General features: G+C 37.1%; 2 protein-coding genes across 2 annotated transcripts; both read right to left on the bottom strand.

Annotated features, from left to right (window-relative positions):
- Nucleotides 1-6,605: 6,605 nt before the first annotated feature.
- On the bottom strand, nt 6,606-9,683 carry caiap (CARD- and ANK-containing Inflammasome Adaptor Protein). Its single transcript, XM_026291407.1, has 2 exons — nt 8,283-9,683; nt 6,606-7,469 (listed from the first exon to the last, which is right to left on the bottom strand). Exons 1-2 carry the CDS (start codon nt 9,681-9,683, stop codon nt 6,618-6,620), a joined length of 2,253 nt encoding a protein of 750 aa, XP_026147192.1. The 3' UTR covers nt 6,606-6,617.
- A 2,403-nt stretch (nt 9,684-12,086) lies between these two features.
- On the bottom strand, nt 12,087-14,050 carry LOC113121148 (transcription factor AP-1-like). Its single transcript, XM_026291405.1, has 2 exons — nt 13,827-14,050; nt 12,087-13,671 (listed from the first exon to the last, which is right to left on the bottom strand). The coding sequence occupies exon 2, from the start codon at nt 13,665-13,667 to the stop codon at nt 12,762-12,764; it is 906 nt and encodes a 301-aa protein (XP_026147190.1). The 5' UTR covers nt 13,668-13,671; nt 13,827-14,050; the 3' UTR covers nt 12,087-12,761.
- Between the last annotated feature and the right edge of the window lie 12,811 nt (nt 14,051-26,861).

Raw genomic sequence — 26,861 nt, 5'->3', positions numbered from 1 at the left:
CATCGACGACGTAGATGAGTTAGTTTCTTTACCAGAACAGATTTGGAGAAATTTCACTTGCTCACCAATGGATCATCTGCAGTAAATGAGTGGCGTCAGAACGAGAGTCCAAACAGCTGATAAAAACGTCACAACAAAGGACAGTAAACAGTCCTCCATAAAATGTGCTGCACACATCTGAATATTACAGTTGAACTGTTTTTGAAGTGTTGTAAATACAACTTAACCACTGATTTCTAGTTGTGTCCTCTTTTGGAAGGCCATAAGGCCTGACGACTTAAGTCCCTAGGATCAGGAGAAAAATATATTTAGATCTAGAACTGTTTATAAATAAAAACTTGTTCTAAATAGGGCTGGACTCCATTTAGAAAAATAAAAATAACAATACATGTCAAATCTTTATTTCTTTCAGGTTTAAAGGCAGAGGTTTGATCCAAAGTAAAAATTGTAGAAACCAAACTGTTAATTGTTCTTTTAAACTACTCTTTATGGTCAGAACATTGCTAATGCTCATGTTTTGAAATTATTTACACTTTTCTATTCATTTTTCCTTAGCGATATTGTTTCAAACAGGAAACAGGTTTGTGTTGCCTAATAATTTTACTAATATTACTTTTTTGTCTCTTAGAAATGCACATTTGATGGTACTTGCTTGAGTCAAGATGCAAATGAAAATGTATGTTCGCATTTGAAGGGATACTATGTTAAAGTTATTGCTTTCTATATTTAGACTGATTTTCTTATTCATGAACATATGGTTGACCTGAAGAATGAAAGTTGTATCATAGACATAAATTATGTTCTATATCACCACTTATCGGGTGTGACAATACATTTAGCTCACAAGATGAGACAAAATACAGATACTTGGTTCACTAGAACTAGAACTAAGACAACATTTGAATACTATAAAAAAAAAAAATTATATATAATTTCGATTTACCGGTCAATCTACGTTCCTACTCTCACCTATGGTCATGAGCTGTGGGTCATGACCGAAAGGACAAGATCCCGGATACAGGCGGCCGAAATGAGCTTTCTCCGTCGGGTGGCTGGGCGCTCCCTTAGAGATAGGGTGAGAAGCTCGGTCACTCGGGAGGAGCTCAGAGTAGAGCCGTTGCTCCTCCACATCGAGAGGAGCCAGCTGAGGTGGCTCGGGCATCTATTTTGGATGCCTCCTGGACGCCTTCCCAGGGAGGTGTTCCAGGCACGTCTCACCGGGAGGAGACCCCGGGGAAGACCTAGGACACGCTGGAGGGACTATGTCTCCCGGCTGGCCTGGGAACGCCTCGGGGTCCCCCCGGAAGAGCTGGAAGAAGTGGCTAGGGAGAGGGAAGTCTGGGCATCTCTGCTTAGACTGTTGCCCCCGCGACCCGGCCCAGGATAAGCGGAAGATGATGGATGGATGGATGGATGGATATATATATATATATTTATATATATATATATATATATATATATATTTTAATGCAGTTGTATTTAGAAATATTTTAACTAATTTAGGGCTGTAACTAATTATTATTTTGGTTAACGAGTAATCTACTGATTATTTTGATAACTGAGTAATCTGATATATTTTAGTAACACAAAATAAAAATAAAAATAAAATATCAAAACCAAGAAATTACAGAACTGTATCGAACAATACTGTTAAAATACATAATGTAATATGGCTATACATTATACGAAACATAATGTGAACAACACCTGCAGAGGGCCCCTACGGCCTGGTGACGTTTCACTTCACAGCGTGATTAAAATTTTTTTTTAAATCAATTACATTTCAATATTTGGCCACAGACATAAACTTATTTAGAAATCGCGATGTACAATGCATGGCATATTTGGACACAGGTTGATGTATTCTCTTGTGTTGGCAAAGGTTTATAAATGATTTGCGTTACAAATTTAGTGAGATAATGCACACTGTTTTTCCAGATGAATGTTAATTAAAATTCACAACATATACAGAGGAAGAGTTTAGCCCCTTTCACATGCAGTCTTCATTGGTAAATTACTGCTAAGTAACAATTAATAGCTCATGTGAACAGGAACTTTTCAAAAATCCTGGGAAATATGTTCTAGCAATGATATCGTTCTTATGGAGATGAGATGATTACTTTGAACCGTTTGCAAAGCTCTGCTGCTGTATAATTAGCTTTTCTATGTAAATATGCACTAGATGGACATCTTTTGACTCCCTTCATCAGGGCTTTTTTAAAATGTAGGATAATTTTTTTATAAACATTATATCAAACATTTAACGAAATACTGTTATCGTTTTATCAAGGAAAAGTATATTTCGATAATTATCGTTATCGCCCAGCTGTAGTTCTAAAGAAATTTGAAGGACGATTTTGGGGTGAGAGGACAACAGGGGATGGACTTTTCACTGGAAGAAGTTTTATTATGGATTATGGACTCAAATTTTAGCTAGAAGCAAGAGGTTAAAGTTAAAATGCCTTAGTGATGGATTTCTTTCTTACAAACACGCAGCTTTTCACTTCACAAGGTGTAAACCGATGGACTGGACTACTTGTGGATTACTGTTTTTATCAGCTGTTTGGATTCTCATTCTGACGGCACCCATTCACTGCAGTGTATCCATTGGTGAGCAACTGATGTAATGCTAAATTTCTCAAAATCTGTTGAAGAAACAAACTCATCTACATTTTGGATGGCCTGAGAGTGAGTAAATGTTCAACAAATGTTCATTTTTGGATGAACTATTCCTTTAAATAGAGAATTGTGGCATTGTTAAACAAAGACTGGTACTATACTAGCATAAACTGACAGGTGCTTTTTAATTGCGGACTGAATCTTGCCTCCTCTTGGCAAATGCTCGAGGTTCTCAAGGCTTGCATTTGCAGGTAGGGACCAGCATAGTTTCTTTAGGAAACATTTTTATTGGGTCTCCAGTTCATCATGATGCTGACGGAAATCATCTATCTTCCTGTCTGGGTAGTGAGATAACAGCGACTGCTGCAAAATACAGATGCAAAGCCGTAAATATTCAACAGATAGAAGTCTTCTCCTACACAAATGTGAGAGACTCATGATCAAATAAATCATGCATTCCACTTGGATTGTGCATGACATGCAATGAATGTGCAAGATCAGTATCAAACACTTAGGCTGTATTTGTACAACCACAAAGTTCATCTAATATAACTGATATAGTTCACATCATTTATACAGTTTATGCACACTGGGTTGACCCAGTTGATGTAATTTAAAATCGTCCTATTTCAGAGTTTCCCACAGACCTACACTTTCTACAGCGCTACACACTTCCCCCAGGGGATATATATATATGTGTGTGTGTGTGTGAATGCGTGTGTGTGTGTGTGTGTGTGTGTGTGTGTGCAAATTCATTCTCTGCCAGCAGGAGGTGCTATTGAAGTGGTAAAAATAGTGGTTTCCCCGGTAATGGCTGTACAAAAACAGTGCTCCGCTCACAAACACTGCTTTATCAGCCATTACATGCAAGATTAAATGATCATGACAACGAAAATTTTCTAAAGACAGTAAGATTCCTTCAGAGATACAGTGATATAAAAACACTCATGCTGTGTTTTGATTTTGAAACATGCAGTGCTCATGATAATTCAACAAAGTCCAAGACTTTTGTTGGGCTCCACTTATAAATCAATGCATGGGAAACACTGTGCGTACTGAACTGTAAGGCTTCAAGCTTGTTACCATGTTAGGACGTAACCTCTTATCTGTCCACCATAGGTCATCTTATCTAACGGAATACATGTAATGTAGGGCTGTGCAAATAAAAATTGAATGCGATTACCATGTGCATCTCATCACTAAAGCCGGTTCTGTGATTAGTAGTAAATCTCTATCACTTGCTTTCACATGGAGCAGCATTTACTACACAGGGGTGCGTTTCCCAAAACCATAGTTGCTAACCTGTTAGCAACTTAGTTGGTTGGCAATGGGAAATTGCTAACTTAGTTAGCAACCATGGTTTTGGGAAACACACCCCAGAGCCGTTGTTCACAGACAAGCTACGAAACCGGCTTTACTGATGTGCATGACATTCGCATTTGATTTTTATTTGTACAGTCCTAATGTAACAGTTGCATAACCAGGAGTCAAAAATGTTGTCACTGTAACTAATTAAACACACCTGATCCACCTAATTAAGTAATTTAGGCTTATTTGTATGTGTGTTGGAGCAGGGTTGGAACTAAACACCCCTGCTAAACGATCGGCCACCTGCAGCATGTGTGATATGATGCGGTGGCATGCTCAACTTTTTCACAAATTCCCACCAGTACCACTCAAATTAGAAAATATTATTAGAAACTTACTGTTGTGAATCATATTTGCCAAGAGACTGCTGAGGGCAGTAAATACTACAAGAACAGCGTTTGTTTCAGAATACGTACTAAAATAATTAGTAATATTGTTGAGTTTCCAGACTTGTTTTGAGGAATCAGAACCATAACTTTTAAAATGTGTATTATTCTCAGTTACTCTGTATTAAAAACTTGCTTTATTAAAAATTACTTTGTATTTAATTATGAATTTAATCAGTGAATTTGAATGTATATTAACTGGAAATTAGTTGTTATTATTTCATGTAGGCCTAATGCACACAGTGGTTGAAATTTACACCTTCCTTTAATTTGAATAATTTAGACGTTTCAATAGTAGTATTTCTTTCTTTTCTTTTTTTTGTGCCTTGCTTTAGTCCTTTCTACGCCGACAGATGGTACTATTTTCCTACTTTTTCAGTACTTTTGACAGTATGATCAGTATCTACAGACAGTAATCTCCTTTTTGGATGCATCGCATCCACTTTTTAACTGCTGCCACGGAGTTTAATGTTGCCGGCGTGACAAGAGGTCCATTAAAAAGACATTGTTGTCATTTATAACAAGCGGGCTCATAGAAATGATAAAAGATGTATGGCAACAAAAGAGATTTCTTACAAGCTTTGGCCTTGATACGTGAACATCTTTGATGCGACCCTCTGGTAATAAAAATACAGATGCATGATGCTTCAAGCTGACCATGAACAAAATAATGCGAGAACACGCTGGCTTGCGCAGAAATTTGCGTTTTCCGTCGTTTCACATTAAGGGCAATTAACTTGGTGTAATTAAATCATAAATGCGTCTCATACTTACTCTCTCTTTCTGGAGCCACAGTCGATTCAGTTTTCCAAACTGCTTCTCTTCGTTTCTCGCCATTCCTGAAGCATTTCCGTCAACACAGAGTCACGTGACAAGGATGGACGACGGTCACGTGACGCGGTATTTCAACCTATGTCAATCTTTTAACCCCAAAGGTATCAAATATTACGTTTATATCGGTTTATGAAGTGTAGTTGTCACAAGAACCATTTGGGTTTTCAGCCAAACGTCCGATAACACAAACGTGTGTTTTCTCTAAAAGTGTCGTTTTATGGCTTCAACAGAACCATCATAAAGTATAATAGTTTTGTGAATTCTGTCTCCAAAACTGCCATTATAGGCATGGATAGATTAATGTTAAGTAGCTTTTGTAAGCAAGACTTTAAGTTAGGCTATGTATTTACAGAAACTGACTTCTAAAAGGAAATATACGTTGTGTATTAGAGTAAAAAATGTGACCAAATTTACATAACCTTTTCTACTGCTTTGTGCGTAAATCTAACGTCAGAAATTGCATTCATTTTCCCATATGTTTAAGATCATGTTCATGTCTTTTTTTATTATTCCTTTTATTAACCAGAAACCAGAAATATACAATAATAAACATAAATTTAAATTTAAAAAAAACATGCCAGAGTGTACAAACCATTGACTGATTCATCAAAAAACTAAATATTCTTAAAAAATTGACAATTCTTCCTTGTTTTTTTATTTACAATGTTCTCCAAACTGGTGCAGTAGTCCTTTGTCTTCTCTTGAAAATGAATAAAATTTGGCTTGGATCCTGACCATTTCTTCTTGTGTATATGAAAATCTCCCAAAATAATAAACAGTTGTACAGTAAAATTAAAACTATTATTATTATTATTGTTATTTTAATTGGAGTAATATATATATATATATATATATATATATATATATATATATATATATATATATATATATATATATATATATATATATATCAAAATTATTAATTTAAATATAACATTTGTTTTTCCATTAAATTATCCACATCGACCCCGGAAACATGTTTTGTGTATATATATTGCAAACCAAAAGATTATTTTTCCATTGAGCAAAAATTACATGTATAATAAATCTCTAATTTAAACCTCTCTAACACACTTTTAGCTGGATATATACCATGTAAAATTTTAAATGTGGATCATGTTCATGTCGAAGTTCCTAAAGGCTGTGTTTCAGTGACACCTGTTGACGAAACTATGAAATGCTTTATTAGAGGATCATTGATAAGCAAGCGTTATATCCATTAAATCATTTAGATAATATTAGTATAGCTACATCAAGCTAATTATGACAGTTTCACTTTAAACTTAATATTTCTAAAAATCAGTCTGATAATGCAAAAAGTGGAAGCTGCTAACTGGTTGAGGTGACTTCTACCTGACTTTCTGACAAAACATATTTAAGATTCTCCAGTTTTACAGTACAGGTTTAGTTTTATTTCACAAGGAACATCTTCTTCTTTAGCAGGGTACTAATGTTTTGGTGAGCCTGTGTGTCCTCTGCCTCTGCCACCTGAAGCGCTGTTTTATTCACATTATTAGTTGCCTGTAGGTTCGCTCGTTCTCCATTTGTCCAGTTTAGTAGTCTCTGTACTGCTCCAACATGGCCATCACGGCAAGCGTAGTGCAGCGGTGTATCTTTATTGTTATCCAGGCAGTTGATCTTGGCACCGTTTTCCAGTAAAAGACCCACCAGCAGCTCATGACCATGCTCTGCAGCTAAATGCAGAGGAGTCCTCCTCCACACGTTCTTATCATCCACAATCTTGCGCTTACCAGATGCGAGAAGCACTCTAGCTGCTCTTTCCTTCCCGTTTCGAGCAGCATAATGCAGAGGAGAGCAGCCATCCATGTCCTTAGCTCCAACTTTAGCTTTACCAGCCAGCAGTGCTGAAACTGCCCTGGTGTGTCCCTCCATTGCAGCTAGGTGCAGTGGGGTCTTCTTCTCTTTTTCAGTGGCATTGCTTTCACTCCCAGAAGTGAGTAGTAGCTGTATGACGCCCACTTCACCATGCGATGCCGCCCAGTGCAGGGCTGTTCTTCCCTGTTTGTCCTTGACGTGGATGTCGGCCTTGCCCTCTAGCAGTTGTGCGACTGCTTCGGTGTGACCGCTCTGGCTGGCGAGGTGCAGGGCAGTGAACCCATCCTGTGTGATGGCGTTAATCTGAGCCCCCACACGCAACAACAGTGCCATCAACTCTGGCTGGTTATGTAATGCACTTAGATGGAGAGGGGTCTGATCTTTAGGGCCATTGATGTTGGGGTCTATACCCTTATCCAACAATATCTGGGGTAAGAGAGAAGATTGAAAATGTATTATTAAAATAAGTATCACTTAACATTACATTGTTACCCAGGATGATGCCCCAAGTATGATGACATCAGCTTTCATCACCCAGAAAAATTGCATTTATTTTTGCCTTATGCTTTAGATAACGTTTACATGCACCGCTGCAAAGGACCCTAAATGTAAAGGCAGCTGTATAATTTCTTAAATTAAAAATAAATAAAAAAAAACTTTTTTTTTCTTAAATTAAATTAGATCATTATTTTGTGTTTGTTTGTTTGCCATTATAAATAAATATTATATTTATTTATATTATATTGTTATAATATAATAGTAATATTTTATAGTAGATATATTAAAATATAATCATGGAAATGATTATCTTGTAAGCTGCATCATATTTCCCCTCTACTAAGTAATGATTTATTTTAGTATTATTACTTAATGGTACATTGATTGTATTATTGCCTTTTTTTTTTCGTTTTAAATGAAAGACTTGGGCTGGGCTCTCAATTTCAAGAGACTAATGACAATTAGTCTCTTTATTTCTGAATGAAACAGTAAATCTAAAATAAAAAATATCAGTATAAATATCAAATTCAGTAAAGCATTCAATTATTTGTTTAACATACTTTTAATTTATGCAGCCCTAAATATATATATACATATATATATATATATATATGTGTGTGTGTGTGTGTTTGAAATCGTATTGTCTATTTTCCTGCTTATTGTGTTTTTCCTCTTAAATCTTCCATGAACCCAAATGCAGACTCGTTATTTATTAATTAAAATTTTTAAAAAGTAATTTACCTGTGCTATTTGCATACTGCCACTTTGGGTAGCCAGGTGAAGCCCAGAGATCTGGTTTGGCAGTCTTTCATCGAGTCTAGCCTTTTTTGAGACCAGCACTTTGAAGGCCTCAGCATTCCCCAGCTCTGCGGCTAGAAGCATAGGTGTGTATCCAAGCTCGTTACAAATATTAACATCCGCACCATGATCAATTAGCGCAGCCACAACCCCATCCAAGTTCTTCTGTACCGCTTTAAAAAGAGCAGCGGTGATCTCATTCGGAGACATAGAGTTCTGGACATACCGCAAAAAAAGAGACAATAGAGACTTCCTGTTGAGCTCAAAAGCAGCGTCCACGATCACAGAGTCCACCTGTGCTCCGGCCTTCAACAGCACACTGGCAGTTTTCTCATTTCCGTGCTGAACAGCGTGATAGAGAGCCGTCTTCCTTTGGCCATCTCTAGCATCTACTAAAGCGCCGTTTCGCAGAAGAACCTCTGCCAGTGTTGCGTCATCCTCAATGGCAGCCATGTGCAGAACTGTTGTCTGGTTCTTAAGGCTTTTCTTTTCCTCATTCACTAGAGCTTTAACCGTATTTTCATGTCCATTTTGAGCAGCCAGATGCAAAGGAGTCTTTGACATTAGGTCCGTAGCATGGATGTCTGCACCAGCCTTCGCAAGCGCCAGAGCAACAGCAGTGCGGCCTCGTTCTGACGCTCTGTGCAGAGCAGTACGACCCTCCTTGTCCTTCAGGTTCAGTTTCGCCCCTTGTCTGAGCAGAAAATACACAATGGCCTCCTTACCATGTTCAGCAGCGAGGTGCAGCAGAGTATCAGTGGAGGAGAAAACAGTATTGACATCCAATCCTCTGAGAAGCTCCTGGAGGAGATGTAGATCCCCTGAGGTTACGGCTTTGACAATGGCATCATGCTCACTTTCAGTTTTGGGGGTTTGTTTGACTTGTTCTGTTGAAGATGTAGCCTTATTCGTCAGAGACTTCGGTTGGATTCTTTCGGGAGTGGGGTCCTTGTTGGATTTTGAGTATTTGACAAGACCCTGCTTGTCCTTCTCCAGCAGATATCCTATCAGCTGTCTCCGTGCATCTCTAATGCCCTCATTAACTCCACCTACATACGTTCTCATGTACTGGTAGAGGTCAGGTTCAACTCGTTTCAGACAAGGGTAGAAGAAGATGCGGCAAGCACGCTCTCCTCTCGAGATCAAGACATTCAACATCCTGGAGTTCTTTTCCTCTCGCGCAGAGATGCTGGCCATCAGTGCTCGGCTGTCGGGTTGAAGAACGCCATTTGAAATGAGGAGATCCAGCAAATCTTCTGTATTCAAAATGCCACTCACCAGCTCGCTCTTCTTCATCTGAATTACTTCAATCGCGTAAGGATTGGTAAAGCTGGTTGAACCCATGTCAGCCTCTGAGGGAAAGCAGAGAGCTTTGGAAAAGCAGAGCTGTTCCTGAAAGAACTTAGTTCTCTTGTCTTTATCACTAAGAACAAATTGTATCTTGGCAACAAGCTATTAAGTAAACAAAAGTAAAAATCTGCATAAAGATTTGTAACATCTTGAAACAAATGATTAATGTTTAAAACCATCAATCAATAAAAGGAACATTGGTAATTTATCTTGGCAATTATATGTTATTTATTTATTTATATTTTTTTTAGAAAATTCACAGTCAATTTCTCTGTTTTGATTTCCTGCTGTATCTAATTTTACAAGAGACCTGCTGCATGGATACTGTAACCATGACACGGATTGTCTTTTGTATTTGAGTTTAGTGTAAGAACAACATTGCCGTTTTTCAGATATTACCACCCTTGTGAAAAAGAAGTGAGATCAATTGTGTTTAATTTGCACTTGTAATAATACTTCAAATTAATAAAATACAAGAAGCCATCTTAGTGTAATTAAAAGTACACTTTTATTTTTTTTAATCATGTTTTGTGACCTTTGCATTTATTTTGTGTAATTAGTTGCAACTTCATCATTACGTGTAACTACAAATACATTTACTTCAGTGTTCATCTAATTGCATATAAAAGAATACACACACACACACATATATATAATTTATTTCTTTATTTTCGCTATGGTGTTGCCATCTTAAAGAACATTTACTGCCTTTAGTATAGCTTTAGGCTTGTTTAACTTGAACATGATATATGTATGACCACATGACATTGTGTAACCTAATTGTACTTTAAGTAGCTATAAAGCAGGTCGCTTTTCAGTGACACTTTGCTCATAGTTTCTTGTAAAACAAAATATATGAATTCTAGGAAAGTCCTTGCTTGACTTTGAGTTACTGAATTTTGATCATGCGTTGGTTCAATTATCAATACCCTTGTTCCCAAAACTAAAAGTGCAATAAAGGTCTGTCTGTCAATCTTGTGGAGATCAGTCCGAGCCGAGGAGTTCCTCTTCCCGTAATACACACCCACCTTCAGATGGCGTAGGTCTTCCGATGGCGCGCTTGCCTTATATGGATAGGTAGGTGCCGATTTTCCGGTATGATGTCATCGCTTGCTAAATTCGGGCAGTGAAATAAGAGGATCTAAAAGATACTAAATATTAATCTGTGTTGGTGACCTGAATATTAAATTAGAATTTTTTTGGTGGCCCCTTTCTGTGTGGTGACAAAATAATGAACAAAAAAAACGAGGCAATACAGGCTTGCGATCATACATGGGAATTAAAATATTTTATTTGTTTTTGACCAACGAGAGATCAATTATGATAATTCTATGCATGTATATTATAGTCTTTAATTTAATTTACTATTTATTTTAGATATTTTAGGTGAAAATAAATTCTGATATGTTTCACCTCCTGTCATGTATTGTAGTCAGAGAAGACTGGTTTCTTCAAGCAGAAGTAAAGTCTCTGAGCAGAATCCAAGAAACTGAAATCACAAAAGAAACTCGTCGTTTATCCAAGGGGCTTCTTCAGAGAAACCCAGGGTTTATTTGCTTTTAAGGATGCACTCTTTGGCTTCTTTAATATACGAAAAGGTTAAATAATAATTATGCTATTAATAATTAACAATTATGCTATTAATACTTCTTGCAAACTTTCATATTCACCGCAGTAAATTAAATCAAAATCATTTATTGTTTTAACAATAATAATAATAATAATAATAATAAAAAATCGAAATGGTGCTTTGCATGTAAGCTTACCTTTTTGAACGTAATGTTGATATGTAATGAACTATTATCTTAGAAAACTTGGTATTAATAAAAAAGAAAATGAAAAAAGAACTGCTTCAGATTAACAGAATGCAAGCCGACGGCGCCCTCTTCTGGTGCAGAGGATTGCTGCTGAAATTGTTTTATGAACACCTTTGTAGGCAAACACGACACAATAATATAGGCTACCCATGATTATAGAAATTAATACTTTGTTTCTAAGATTTACTTCTACATTGTATGATGATGATGATTGTTTGTTAGATGCTGTGTTGTTGCATTTGAAAGTTAGGTCTAATCATTTTCCTGTTTATATATATATATATATATATATATATATATATATATATATATATATATATATATATATATTTAGCCCGGTCATAATCAGAATACATGCTGTCATTATTAGGCTACTGTTGAATAACTATTATGGGTTCAAATGTTGTTTTTGACTTTTTTTCTTTCCTTTTTCTTTTTTTACATCCTCTGCTTGTATATTCATATGTGGATTTTGCTAAACAAGCATTCTCTCCCAAAACATGTTACTACTAGTCTGTCTTGGTGAACACACACACACACACACACACACACACACACGAACTCCATTAGGACAACAGAGAGTTTTTCGTTTGACATACTTTATTACAGTTCATAAATATTGATTAGTTTCTGAGGTGCTCAGAAAACAAACATAGAAAATTATATTGTACTTTACAAATGGTAAACTTAAGTACTCGTGGTTGATCTTATTTACATATAACAATGAGTGAAACCTCATTAATGAACTTTTTCGGGAAAAGAAACTGCTGAAGTTGGGACTAACTCAAAGAAAAAGTCAATTCCATTCAGTTTAAGAACAAAAAGTACAACATGTAACTCAGAAGTCAGGCAGCTTTTATCACAAGTTTAGCGGACACAACTTCCTGCTTGGTGAGCCAGACATTTATATCCCTATTGTACGGCAGTCACGTCCACGGTTTACTCCTATAATACTGAGCGCTCCTCTGAAGCGTATGGGTCCATGCACAACCTGGTCTAAGTGAACAAGAAGTCTCTTTTCTTGTCAGAAAGTAAAGCGTGTAACAGAGTGAGTCTCATGCTCTCTGTCGCTGTCTCTGTCGGACTGAGTTCGTGAAGTTTGCACTCCCCAAAAGTCCAGTCAGGACATCCTTTTACGGCACGCGGCCGGTCCGAGCGGGCTAATGCCAGCAGTCGCGCGGGCTTGCAGACATCTAGCCCCTGAACTTTGTCCCTTGCGTCTATTAAAGTGAACTCAAATGTCCTTCGGTTCTTCTCAGAACGTCTGCAGCTGTTGGGTCAACATAAGCTGGCAGCCGCTGTTGACGTGGTTCATGACTTTCTGCTTGAGCTGGGCCACTTGCTCGCGCAGCATGTTCGCGGTGGACGCCAGCTCGGAGTTCTGGGACTTCAGGTTCTTGACTTTATCCTCCAGCCGGGAGATCCTTTCCAGTTTCCTCTTCCGGCATTTGGACGCGGCGATCCGGTTCCTCATGCGCTTCCTCTCGGCTTTAATCCGCTCCTGGCTCTCCATGTCGATGGGGGAGAGAGGTGGCGTCTCGCCGGGCATCTCGGGCACCGTTTGGGGCTCCTCCTTCAGCGCCTGAAGCCGCGGGTGCTGGACGGTGTGCTGCGGCGGGGCACTGGTGTAGTTCATCGCGGGGTTGGCGGTGCTGATGACGGGGTTGAAAGTGTTCAGGTCCGCGTACACGGGCGGGTCGGAGCGCATGGAGGAACTGTACACCGCGCCGCCTGCCATGGACGAAACGGGTGCCATGCTGTTGTTGATTGTTGTTTGGGGAGCCGAGGTGACATTGGGCATGTGCTGGTGATGTAGCTCGGCCAGTGCCCTCACAAAGCCCTCCGCGAAGCCCTCCTGTTCGTCCGTCACGTTCTTGGGACACAGAAACTGGGTTGGAGTCGGCGTCGTGGTGATCATGCCGTTGCTGGACTGGATGATGAGCCGCTCCAGCTCCGGAGAAGCCAGTTTGAGCAGCCCCACGTCCGGGGAGGTGAGGATGTCGTTGGCTTTGGCCCTCAGGTGCGGCTTCAGGTTGCCGGATGGGTCGGTCAGATTCAGCGTCATGCTGCGTTTCAGAGCCTTGTGGTTGTATCCAAAAGCAGCGCTGTCATGCTGAGAGAAAGCGCTGTTTAGAGAGTCATCGTAGAAAGTAGTTTCCATCTTGCTAGACATAGAAGAGAAAACGAAACTTTTTAGTTCAAAAGTAGTCTTTCACAAACTCAAGCAGTGTCCAGTTTCAGAAACGAGCGCCGCGCTCTCAGAGACAAAAGCGAGAAGGATCGCAAAGTTCGTAAACTCCCCGTCCCGCGAGAAACTTACTGCGTAAAAGTTCTCGCGCAGCGTCCCGAGCTCTTCTTCTTCTTCTGGCAGACAGAGCGCTCTTCTTCCACCGCCGCGCAGCTCAAAGATGCCAGTGGACAAACAGCGCGGAGCCGAAAAGTGTTCTTGTTTATTTTAGCTCAAGCTGTATTGTCTAGATGTTTCACTGTGGCGAGTTCTGTATACTCTGAGCTTCTCCAGCGTGGACACAAACCTTATCTGCTACCGCTGCCCCACTAAAAATAGCAATGATGTCATGCGGGCCGTCTCTTATTGGCTGGAGGCTTTACTGGGCGTTCCGCAATTTCAGATAAGGCTCGTTGCCCTTGACGACCACCCTCTTCTCGCGGTGGCTGATGGGATGAGGTAATGCTGTAAATCGACGATGCGGTGCATTGTGGGATTACGTATTGTTTTTGAATATCTGGTTACCCGCTTAGCAGTTTTAGACCGTGGCGGGATACAAATAAGCAGAGTTCTGTATAGCGTGCTACTTTTGTAACGCAAACTTTCACTTTAATAGACGTCACCGAGGTCTTGTTTGAGAAGAAGTGAGTGCGTGCGTTCGGGAGTTGGGCAATTTCACTCGTGAGTTTCACAAGACTCAGCTGTCCGTCCCGTAATAACATGTGAACTGTCTGCTTTGATATAAATGGGAGTTGTTTAGACAAGTTAAGATGCACGCTCATGTGGCGCGAAAAAAACGGGGCTATAATCTGGTGGTTCATGGCAAAGTACATTTGCTCCGTCGGCCAATGGCTTTGAAAAGGGGCGTGTCTTATTGTGGAGTGACAGCGTGCCACAAGGTCCATCGACCGTCTCCGTGACAGTCCCTAGAGATCCTCTCAAAAGTACACACACCCGTCTCAAACGTCACTGTTTAAACCACAACAGCAAACTGATCGAAATCAGCGTGACAATCGCTAAGTGACACCAAAGAATGATTCATTTTACTTTGGGATATTTTCAATTGGTTTTCATGAGTTTTTTTAAACCTATGCAAATATGTAATTACACGTTTAATTGCATTTAGCAATGCGATGGACGTTGTCAGTATGTTTCTAGATTTAATTGTTACTGTAACTATTACGTAAAAGTATTTCTGATTCTACAATTTCATTTAGGAAAACCCACGGATAACAAAAGCATTCTGAGCAATAGTGCATGTATAAACAGGGATGAGATCGTTTTTACTGACCTCCAGGAATTGACGATGGTCTCTGGCACGTTTCACTTGGTTGCGACAGATCAAGTGGTCGAGCACGTAAAAATGACATTAAGCGTCACTCAAAACAAATTATGGACTTTAATGCACAGACTATACTTGTTCTCTTTATTTTAACACTCACTATATTTATTTTGTCCAAATATATTGATACTCTGATATATTTCTATTCAAATTCAACATAAAACATCAGTTTTATAATTCAGTTTTATAAATAGAATATAATTCCTTATTTTAGTGAACATACACTGCATTTAGAGCAAATCTAAGATACAAATTATATATATATATATATATATATATATATATATATATATATATATATATATATATATATATATATATAATGAATGTAAATATTAATAATTTAATGTTTAGATTTCTTTTTATTTATTAATTTTTAAAATTGTATTTACATTTCATATCAATTTGTACTTCAGTTTTCATGAATCGGAGGAATTAGACGCAACTTTTGGATAAATTATGCCATATTTACGGTCAGATTTATTGGAATTTCTATTGGGTTTTTATAAATCTTTTATCATTCATAGGCCGAGTTCAAATGCACAAAGGTCAGATGAGGGTTTTATTGTAAATTAAAGGTCATGACCAGATCGAAGCATCCTGCATCCTCTTTCTGATCACCACACACGTCTGCATCACTAATGCTGGCGACAGGGGATGTCCAGAGTTATGACAGAGAGAAGTCATCTTTGTTTTTGTACTACCCAGAAACTTGTTTGGGCAGCACCACCAAATCAGACCAGATGTAGAAACTGCAGCTTGCCTGTGAAACCAGTTCCTCTTTGCTCGCCTCTTTCCTTTTTTAGCTTTCCTCGTCACCTTTCTTACTAGTCTACTTTGTTACATGCTAGGTATATTACGATTTCCTTTTTAAGCCTGATGTGTACAGTGTCATCCAGTCTATTCTGTTCATCTTAAAGTGACAGTTCGTCACTATCACCTGCTTTACTGGACATAAACTGTACTACAACTGCAGTGTAGAGCAGTTACATCTATAGTGTAGACAGTAACTCTTACATAAATGTTTTATAGTTTTATATACATTTTTCTGTATATACAAGAATCCTAATGTTTATGTCATTACTGCTTAGATCTTTCAGTTTCTGAGCCACCCAGGTAGAGGCTGGTACATGGATGGTGCCCTTGCACCCATGGAAAAAGCAATTATTTATACATCAGTGTATATACTATAGTCTTTAATATGGCTGTTGGGTTAATATCAGATATCCATGGACTGTGCATGGTGTGTTTTCTTTGACATGCAGCCTGTGGTTATTTGCAGTAACTTAGCCTCTGGCCGCTCAGTCGTCTCGGCAGTGGTCCGTCCGTCTGTGAGGAGGGTCTTGTGTAAATATGGCCCAGTCACCCTCCTCTGAGACGGTGTTGTAGTAATTGCCCTCCGCCACATGCTGAATTTGTGAAAACTGAACACACAGCGCCGGGTTCATACAAACATACATGTTCACTTTAGCTGTCATTTGCTGTGTTGTTAATCACGTTAAAAAGAGTTTAGTTTTGTTAAAGGGTGTGTTCGCTCCTCTTTCTAAATCAGCCGTGTTTTCCATTACCGTTAGTAGAATGGGAACATTTTGTTTTACTAGAACTTGTTCGTCCATATATGTGACCCTGGACCTTAATTCTCAATTTTTCTAAATTTAGATATATGCATAATCTGAAAGATGAATAAATAATCTTTCCATTGATGTGTGGTTTGTTAGGATCGGACAATATTTTGCAGAGATATAACTATTAAAAGAATCGGAGGGTGCAAATAAATTCTAAATACGAAGAAAATCACCTTTAAATTTGTCCAAATTAAATTCTTACCAATGCATGTTACTAATCCCGTGCTATAAATGACCCGTTAAAGGAATGTTTTTTTTTTTTTTTTTTTTTTTTTTTTTTTTGCTATTGCTAAAAATATACCCCAGTGACTTAAGATTGGTTTTGTGCTCCAGGGTCAGAAGTAACGTTCAGTTACATTCTGTTCTTGGTCACGCCTAATAAGGAAATAAATGCAAAAGTATTATAAAAGTGCATTCTTGTTATAATGTTTTATTTGCACACCTAATATTCCTTTTTGGATAGGTATTTTGATTGATTTTCTTAATTTTTACTTAGAAATATGATATAGTTTTACAAAAGATATTGGTGTTGTCTCATTTGTCACTAAACAATGTGTATGCATATATATGTCGTAGGTTCATTCAGCAGTCTGACATTTCCTAACCATCGTCCATGTGTCCAACCTGAAAATCATGCAAATGAGATTCTACAAATTCATACCAAGTAACCAATTTGCCAAGATAAAAAGTAATTACTATTTGGATTGAGGCTGTGTAGGAATATCAGACATTTCATCATGATAACATATATTTTTTTAGGACACCGGTGCTATTTTTATGTGTCTTGCATCCCTTGACGGACCTACAGAGTCTGATTTCACACAAACAAACTGCCATCTTGACTCCTAGTTTTTAACTTTTTAGAGATTATTAATATTAGACCTGTGAATTCGTTGCGCAGTGTTTGTTTTTTCTTCTTCTTAGCAGTTGCTTCAAGTGAATATTTAGGTCAAATGATATAATAATATAATAGTTATTATATAAAAATGAACCGTTTAGCACCAGAGCCACTGTGCATTTAAGTTTGTGAATCATGTTATATCTGAGCCAAGCGGAGTTTGAGGAACAGCTGCCCGGTCATGTCCTCTGCCCCGCTGCGCCCTGCTCTGTTTTAATGCCAGTCTGTCCGATCCCTCATAAAAGCCCATTGTGGTCCCAGGCCTGTCACTGTGTGTCTGTAATTAGTGTTCTGTAGTTCATTGCCCTCGAGCCCATGTTCAGAAATCACTAGGGTCCTAATGGAGGGCTGGGCAAAGGTCACGGAGTAATCCTGTCATATCCAAGCCATTGTGAGGAGTCCACAGCCATCTTAACGGCGTCTCCTGCCTCAGAGTCAGACTAAATCAGAGCTCTGGCGCTAGCGGGACAGACTCAAAGAGCACACTGGACCGGTAAGCCTGTGGGGGTCGTAGGGCTTTTTGAGGAAGAGAATAGGCTGTTTTATGGATCACGGCTCAGTAATATCTTAATTTTTAGGGACGCTTCCTTTATTGCTCATGATTAGGGTCATGGGTTTTGTCCTAAATCGATTGAGCTACAGACACGAATGAAACATTAAAGTTTGCAGTTTGTTGAGTAGAAATTTCTTATTACTATTTAAGACTTATGATTTTCACTTCTCACCCATAATAAAATGATAGAAATAGACATTGTATGATGGATATATATATATATATATATATATATATATATATATATATATATATACAAAAACAAATTAAACATTTATTGACAAGGCAATATTTGTCATATTTCTATAGTTTAAATTTAAGTATTGAAAAGAAATGAACAAAAATTTTATAATAACTGGACATTAAAAAAGTAATAAAAGGACAAAAACATAACAAAATTGCTGTTAAAATAAAAATGACTGAAATACAGAAATAAATCTAAATTAAAAATGTAAATACATGCAACTCAAAATCTATTTCACGATATAGACATCAACTATAATGCTAAAATAACCTTATCAACCACTCAACAGTTAGTATGCCAACACTGAAACGGAAGAAAATGGCTTAAAAGTTTTTTTAAATGAGTTTGTTGTTGATTTGATACTAATTTTCACACTCCATTCCTCTGAATCTGAGCAAATTTGAGCCAAACCTGTCAAATCACAAGAGACCTGGAAATTCAATTTTCACAAAACGCATAGTGAGTTTTGTCTTTGTAGGACACTATATTCCCAAGTTAGTAGCTAATAAGAGACTGGGCATCTAAACCAGTTTTGGAAAGTCATCTCTCACCTCAGGTTGCTTTATCGAGCCTCTCTTTGACAGTTTTGGTCTAAATCTTACCTCACTCTCAATTGTTTATTTATTTATTTTTGTATGTGTTTTATAACACATTCCATCGGGATAAAGGCAGAGATGTTTCGCGATGCATGTTTGTTCATGACTGTGACTTTAAACCAACTGAAATATTGATAGAACTTCTCATTCATCTATTCATAAACTCCTCTAATTCTGAATTACAGTGAATGAAAGATTGATAAAGCAAGCTGATTATGAAGGCATGTGGCTTTTCATTCATAACCATTTTCTTGGGTAAAAACAAAAAACAAAACACAAACTGGAGCAGGTGGAGAGGGAGATAAAGCCGAACGCTGCCTCCATGTTCAGTGTTTTTACTTCATGCTTAAACCGCAGACAACAAAACCTTGCACGAAAAGATGGACCACTGCAGTCATAAAATGTAATTTATCCCTAACATGTCCATACGCATTGTTTCAATATAAAGATTTTAAGTAAAAGTCAATCTTTCAATATATGTGTAAATATAAATTATTGATGTATTTCTATTAGTTTAGCTTCTGTAAATTAGAAACAATTATTTTTTTACAACTTTCAATCACCTTTTATCCTTTATTAACTGGTTTAAATTCTCCTTCAGTCGAATGACATGTTTTTTTACATACTTTTTTAAAAGTTCAAATAAAACAAATATAACACTTCCTGAAAGTATTTCATCTTGACTATCCACTGATGATGTGTAGCGTCTCCACTAAATGCTTCTCACATGTTTTAGTGCTTATTTTGAGATGGAGTGTAGGAGAGTCTTTACGAAAAAATTTAATGGATTGTTTTCCAGGCGGACATTTGGTGGACTGTGGTTTGAAATCTCGGGATTGATGTGTTTGGGATATGTTTTGTACTTCTTAACCAGGGACTGACAAAACACTCGCACAGACCCACAGCTTCACTCTAGCAGTCGCTGTGCCCACCACATAGTTGGCAGCGGTATGAGACACTAGCTGAGCTAATGTGGTGTATGATAACATCTCCTTCTGCCATGGGCGGAAGTGGGGATGCGGCTCACTGCTTATTTTGTGATGTCCAGGATTTTGTGGTTTCACTGAGGTTGTCTGAGTCCTAAACTCTGTATTTACACTGTGCCTAGTCCAACTTTCATTCCAGAAAAAAAAAAAAAAAAAAAACTAAACAGAAAACAATTAGTGTCTCAATAAATAAATAAATAAAAAATGCAATTCATATTTATGCAGTGACTTTTTAAATTGCCACGTTCCTTCATGTAAAAAAATAGTAGGGTTGTACTATCCTCATATATTCTGTAAAAGAAAAATAGTCAGGAATAATCTTAATAATAAAAATAATAATATATGTATATATTAATGTGTGTGTATGTATATATATATGTGTGTGTGTGTGTGTGTGTGTGTGTGTGTGACCCTGGAGCACAAAATCAGAAGTAGTACGGGTATATAAATTTTTCTACTTTGCCAAAAATCATTAGGATGTTAAGTAAAGATCATGTTCCATCAAGATATTTTGTAAATTTCTTACCACAAATATATCAAAACTTATTTTTTGATTAGTAATATGCATTGCTAAGAACTTTAGAACTGGAGAACTTTAAATGGGATTTTCTCAATATTTAGATTTTGTGCACCCTCAGATTCCAGATTTTCAAATAGTTAATAGCCAACTATTGTTCTGTCCAACATCCTAACAAACCATACATCAATGGAAATCTCATTTATATATATATATAAAAAAGAATCTTGTTACGGTACAGGGTCGCACATGTGGGTAGAACAGAGCATATTAATATTTTAGTAAGTCATGTGCTGCCAACATGCAAAAAAATAAAAATGAAATAAAAGAAAGAAAGAAAGAAAGAAAAGATAATAAAATAATAAAAAAGTTGAATTCAAATAAAATAAAATAAAATAAAATACCAGATATCCAATAATTGAATAATTTTGAATAATTTTTTATTTATTTATTTATTTAATTTTTTAACATTTAGATTGTGGCATGCCATATGGTGAAAATCCTCAAAGTGAAAAATTTAATTTAACTAATAATTCATTATATTTATATAAAATATTGTATGCATTCATACTTTTTTGTTTGGTTACTTAAATATAAGGTATGGCCACATAACAGTTTGAGTCATTAAATGTATTTATTTATTTTTTATTACATTTACACAATTTAATAAAATGTATTTATTGATTTTTTCTTCAATTGATGTATTTTACTTTATTTTTATTTTTATTTGAATATTTGAATACAAAGAGTAACCTGGAATATGTGTTTTAAACTAGATTTGTCCTTTTCTTTATCATGGGCACTCTTATTTGTCATTGACCTTCATACTGTAAAACCCATTCTGTGCTGTTATTCTGATGTTTTTCTCTTCTTGTTCATATTCTTCTGTGCAGCCCAGCTGAATTAAACCGGCACAAGTGGGGGTGTGACCCGTGCCATTGTGTTTGTGCAGAATATGGACTCTCTTCCTCTCTCTCCTCTTCTTTTTGCCACCTACGCCATCCTGTGTTCTTGTTCCTATCAACAGAGCCTGTTTATGCTCAGGCTAACTCTGATAAGACAGAATGTTGTGTTTGACTTTTCACTCGTTCAGCACTAGCCTTGTATCAATTCATTGTCTGTTTGTGCACACACTCATGCTCATACACAATCTCTTTATGGCTATCCTTACTACAACTGCAGGGCAGGAAATCCGTTGCCTTCAAAACAGTTTCAGTGGAACGCCATTGTGTTGGTTTGTTCTTTCCAGAAAAACCTAAAGCCCACGTGACAGGAGTGAACTTCCTGAGCATTTTCTGTCACACAGTGAGGACAGGCCACCAACCCCCAACTCTTTTTTCGCTCAGTAACACACACACTTGTCTATAACTCATTGTTTGGAAGCCCTAGTTCTCCAGGACCACTCATACGTGAACACTGTGGCTGTAATCACTTCAGCTATGGAAGTCTGTTTCCTCCATGGGATAAATCATAAATTTTGACTTTTTATCTCACAGTTGTCTTTTTTTTCTTGCTGAAAATTCTAAGAAAAAAAAGAGAAAAAAAAACACAATTCTGACAAAAAAGACCATTGAGTCGATCATTTGCAAAGTGTTTGATTGACAGGCGATCTGACCAATCATAACGCTGAATCCACCATCTTTCCAAGCAAATCAGACGGGAAAGTAGATTTTAGAACTTTGAGTAGAGTAGAACTTTATACTTGGAAAAAGTATGTTATGATGATCATTCATGTTCATTTCATGCTTTCAGTAAATATTAAAAGACAATCGGTTCACATGTCGCTTGGTCTGAGACAATACAGCAATCTGTCACGATATATTATATATTAAAGAATTCTGAACCTGACTTCAGTTGAGATTTCTGTTCTGGAATAATATGCAAATGTATGCATATAGATAATTAGTCATTTGCATATCTAAACATAGCAATTCAGAGAACTTTTAATATAAAACAAATGTTCCCATTTCTAAATATAATCAATCAACTGCAGATGTATGCCTCTATGTATCAGATACATTTGCTACCTTGGGTTTTTTCTTTGAGAAATCTCTGGTTTTATAAAGAAGCATCATCTTTGGCTGCACAATGCCTCTTTTTAGTCAAAGCGAGTGTATTCTCTGGAGTCTTTGTGGGCTCATGGTCTTGTGCCGCTGGTGTGTAGGTTGGAGGTTGGGACTATATGACGCATGGCTCAGTTTCTTTTGCTTGGCTGGGTGTCAAAATGATTACCAATAACACAAAGGCTTTCCCTCCAAGAACTGCTGTTGTTTCAGCTGCTGACGGAGAAAAAAAAAAAGAAGCAGGTTCCTTTATGGGTTGTTTTCTCATCCAGCTGCGTCCTTGTGGACATTATGTTTTTTTTTTATAGCTTTTACAACAACTCAAAAAATAATAACAGGAAAGCAGTTGTGAAAACATCGTCCCAAGAATCAATCTTAATATTCATTCGCTGTTCCAGCTTGTTCCTTTGAATTATAAAATTGTCGGTTGGTGTTTTTGGGGAAAGTGAGTGCGCTGTGCTCTGTTGAGGTCTTGGCGGGTTTCTGCTTTTCTCTGTAGGTCAGACATAATTAAAGACACTGTTATGAAGGAGAGCGGACAGCTGTTTCTCAGCATGTCACACAGCACTTCTTTGAGTGTGAGAGGACGTGCCAATCCAACGCTCGGCTGTCCTCAGCACGTCTCGATCAACAAGTGACAGGGCATGAGCGGCCAACATCACTAGGCTTAAGTTTAAACTTCCTTAATGCTCAAACTGTGGTCAAGTTCACCAGCTTGCCAATGTGTGAGCTTGCATTTGCCTACATACTAAATGATTTTACTGAGTATTTCTGAATGTTTCCTGTGTAAATGCTAGGCCTGAAACATAACTTCAAGAACTGGTGCGTTTCACAGCGTATGTATTTGTTGACATGAGGGTGGGTTGAATGTGACAAGCGGATGATCTGCAGAAGATGCAACTTGACTAAAAAAACATACACTTTTCTTTCTCCCGAAGTTGCATTTAAAACATATTCGGTTTAACATCATAGTCGGAAAATGCCATCTCTGAGTTGGAATGGATTTTCTGGATGCTGTAGCAGGCATTAACATAAACCTTACCTACCTTGAAGGTAACTGCTGTCATGACAGAGAGACATTTGTGAAAAAATATGGGCGCTTAATTATATTGAATGAGCACTTGTAGAGTATTTAAATCATAAAAGTATATTTGGTTACACATTATTTGAAGGTGCCCTTGTTATAGTGTAATTATGCATTTAAGTACTGAGTAATATTAATGAATTGCATGTACTTACTGTATGATTAGGGTTAGGAGTTACTTGCATGTATTTATGCATAATTTATTGTTATTATAATAGTAGCCTAAGTACATGTAACGTATGTGAAGGTCACCTTACAATACAGTGTTACTGTGTGTGTGTGTGTGTGTGTGTATAAGTAAAAGTGTTGACTTTCTTAACTGTTTCTTATTAAGTGGACTTTTATTAAGTTAACATTGTAAAAAAAAAAAAAAAATTGTCATATTAAAAGTGACCCTGAAGCACTAATCCAGTCTTAAGTCACTGGGTTATATTTGTAGCAAGAGCTCCCAAAAAACATTGTATGGGTCAAAATTAACGATTTTTCTTTTATGCCAAAATCATTAGGATAATGAGTATCATGTTACATGAAGATATTTTGTGAATTTTCTACCGTAGATATATCAAAACTTAATTTTTGACAAGTAACACGTATTGCTAAAGACTTCATTTGGACACATTTAAAGGTGATTTTCTCAACATTTTGACTTTTTTGCACCCTCAGATTCCAGATTTCCAAATAATCGTATCTCGGCCAAATATGATGTACAATCCTAATTAACCATACATCAATGGAAAGCTTATTTAGTCAGCTTTTAGAAGATGTAAGATGTCACATACAGTACTCACATACTACTGCACATGTACAGTTCTTGATTTTAGTTTTGTTAATAATTGTAATTTTAGTACGTTATTTGATATTATATTTAAAGTTCAGATATTTTAAATACATTAAGTTGCTACTTCATCGAGACAAACTTATAATTACAGACATTTTCCCATTACAGAATGGTTATTTCTTTTATAGTAAAATAAAATCACAGGCATTAAAAAAGGTTAGTCCATCATCTTGTCTCAGAAGATTTACTGTCTCAGCAGATTTTCTAATTTATCATTTCGTCCTAATTTAGCATTTCAACTGGAAAAAAAATGGTTGTTGTTTCTTCTACTTTACAAAAGCACACATTCTTAAAATGTCAGTGTTGTGTCAGAGCTGTGTCACCAACCTCAAGTAACACAAACCTAGACAGCTCTACGTGGAAACTGAGTAGCAGAGAGTGACAAACTGATTGACTCATTTGAGCAAAGGGGGCTCAAATAAACAGCTGAATTAAGCATACCCTGTGGCTGAAATTAGCACCTCAACTCACCCTCATTCAATTTGTCAAAGCACTTGCATTGTTTACGCTACGTGCGACAAATGTTCCCCATCGCGCAAAGTGACGTGTGCCACCTCCACCCAGTTGAAACGACTCTTTGTGTTGACCACAGCCATGACCCTGAACTGATTATAATGACCCACGATGCCAAACCTGTCTTATTAACATAAACAACATAACGACTAGTATAACAGTATTCCCATTTGAACCAATAGGACTCTTTCTCGGCCATTGATTGCGTCAAGTTGTCAACCATTCTGCTAAAGTAATAAAAAATGACTTTTTAATTCCCTCTATGTGTTGTTTTATTTCAGTGTTTGATGATATACCCTTGAAGCATAACTTACAAGCGGTCCTGGTCCGAGACGCCCGACTCTTTTTAAACAGGCCGATTATAGCGCGTTAATGGCGGTGTCATTTTGGAAAGATCTGGAACAGAATCGCCACGTCTAAAGGTCAGCATTACCTCAGTGGATTGCGCCTTATTGCTCTGTGAGTTATTTTACCGTGACTTTTTTCTGAAGCACTAAAATGAAAATCAAGTGAGCTGAGAGTACATTTCTTTTCATGGTTTATAGACCCCACAGCGGTTAAAATATGATCCGACATAAGTGTTTTAAACACCCGATCATATTTTAGATCTTGAAATGGATTCTTGGGACTTCTTCTTATAATTGTCAATGTCAGTGAGATATTGTAAAAAGCAGATTTAAACGTCATCTCAGCCTTTTATCTCTGATTCATTGTGCGACATAAAAGGTTGAAATATTATGTCAAATCATTTGGCCATTGGCGTGTGTGTGGATTGCCAGGAAGGATGCGCTACAGCTTGTCACCTTCATGTCTCTTTATAGCCCCAGACAGTGGTGTTACACCATCAGTATTGTCTGACAGCAGGACTTTTCATCCATCAGCATACGCCCTTCTCCATCAGGTCGAGAGAAAACGTCTGCGAGCTGCCGTTCATCTCTGTTTGGTGACATGTTGGGAGTTATCTCAGCAGGCTTTTTTTAATTAATAAAGCGATAAAGCAGGCAGTGATTCCCTGAAGTCTCCCCGGAGGCGTAGAGGAGGTGAGCGAGAGTGAGTTTATTAGAGCTGTCAATTAATTGTCATTAAAACATCCTGATTAATCGAGGCTCAGGGTTACGCTGTGGACGTCTGTTTCTCGTTGATTGTTTCGGTTCGGTGATGCATTCATTGAGCTGTAACTTATTCTGGGAAATGTTTTATGACATCAGGGTCTCAAGGAAATGTGGAGAGGCAATTAGACTTCAGGGTAATGGTGTTTTTGATCAGTTTCATCTAAAAAATAATGAATTAATTAAATACATTATTAAATAAGTGCCCTAAAATTTATTCACTAAAGAAGCCAAAAATACTGAAAGAATATATATATATTTTTTTTTTTTTTTTTTTTAGATTATGTTTTGAAGTAAAGGCATTATAATTATGTTTCAGACCTGTTAGACATTCTGACTTTCTTCTGTGGAAGACAAATTATGTTTTAAAGACTGTTAATGTTTTAGACCACACTTACTTTCATTATCTGGACAAAGGCTTTTGAAACATTTTTCAAAATATATTTTGTGAAACAAAGTCATACAGGTTTATAATAAACATGGTACTTTAAAAAAAAAAAAAAAAAAAAAAAAAAAAAACACTTTTATTTAGCAAAGATCAAAAGTGACATTAAAGACTTTCACAATTTAAATAAAAGCTGTTCTTCTGAACTTTAAATTCATCAGAACATTCTGAAAAGATAAATGTTTAATAGATTCCTCCAAAATTAAGCAGCACAACGCTTAACATTAACTTTAATAATAATACGTTTATTTGTTTGTTTGTTTATTTTGAGCATAAAATCTGGATTTTTTATTTTTATTTTACAATTTTACTGTT

The sequence above is a fragment of the Carassius auratus genome, chromosome 20 (genome assembly GCF_003368295.1).
Source record: "Carassius auratus strain Wakin chromosome 20, ASM336829v1, whole genome shotgun sequence".
NCBI lineage: Eukaryota > Metazoa > Chordata > Actinopteri > Cypriniformes > Cyprinidae > Carassius > Carassius auratus.
Note: the sequence above shows the minus strand (reverse complement) of the source record. Positions and strands in the feature narration are given on the sequence as shown.

Excerpts from the sequence above, each read along its gene's own strand:
- caiap (XM_026291407.1), bottom strand. The coding sequence starts at position 9,683 with ATGGGTTCAACCAGCTTTACCAATCCTTACGCGATTGAAGTAATTCAG. Across the intron at positions 7,470-8,282 it reads GCAGTATGCAAATAGCACAG|ATATTGTTGGATAAGGGTAT; the intron begins GTAAATTACTTT and ends CTCTTACCCCAG.
- LOC113121148 (XM_026291405.1), bottom strand. The coding sequence starts at position 13,667 with ATGGAAACTACTTTCTACGATGACTCTCTAAACAGCGCTTTCTCTCAG.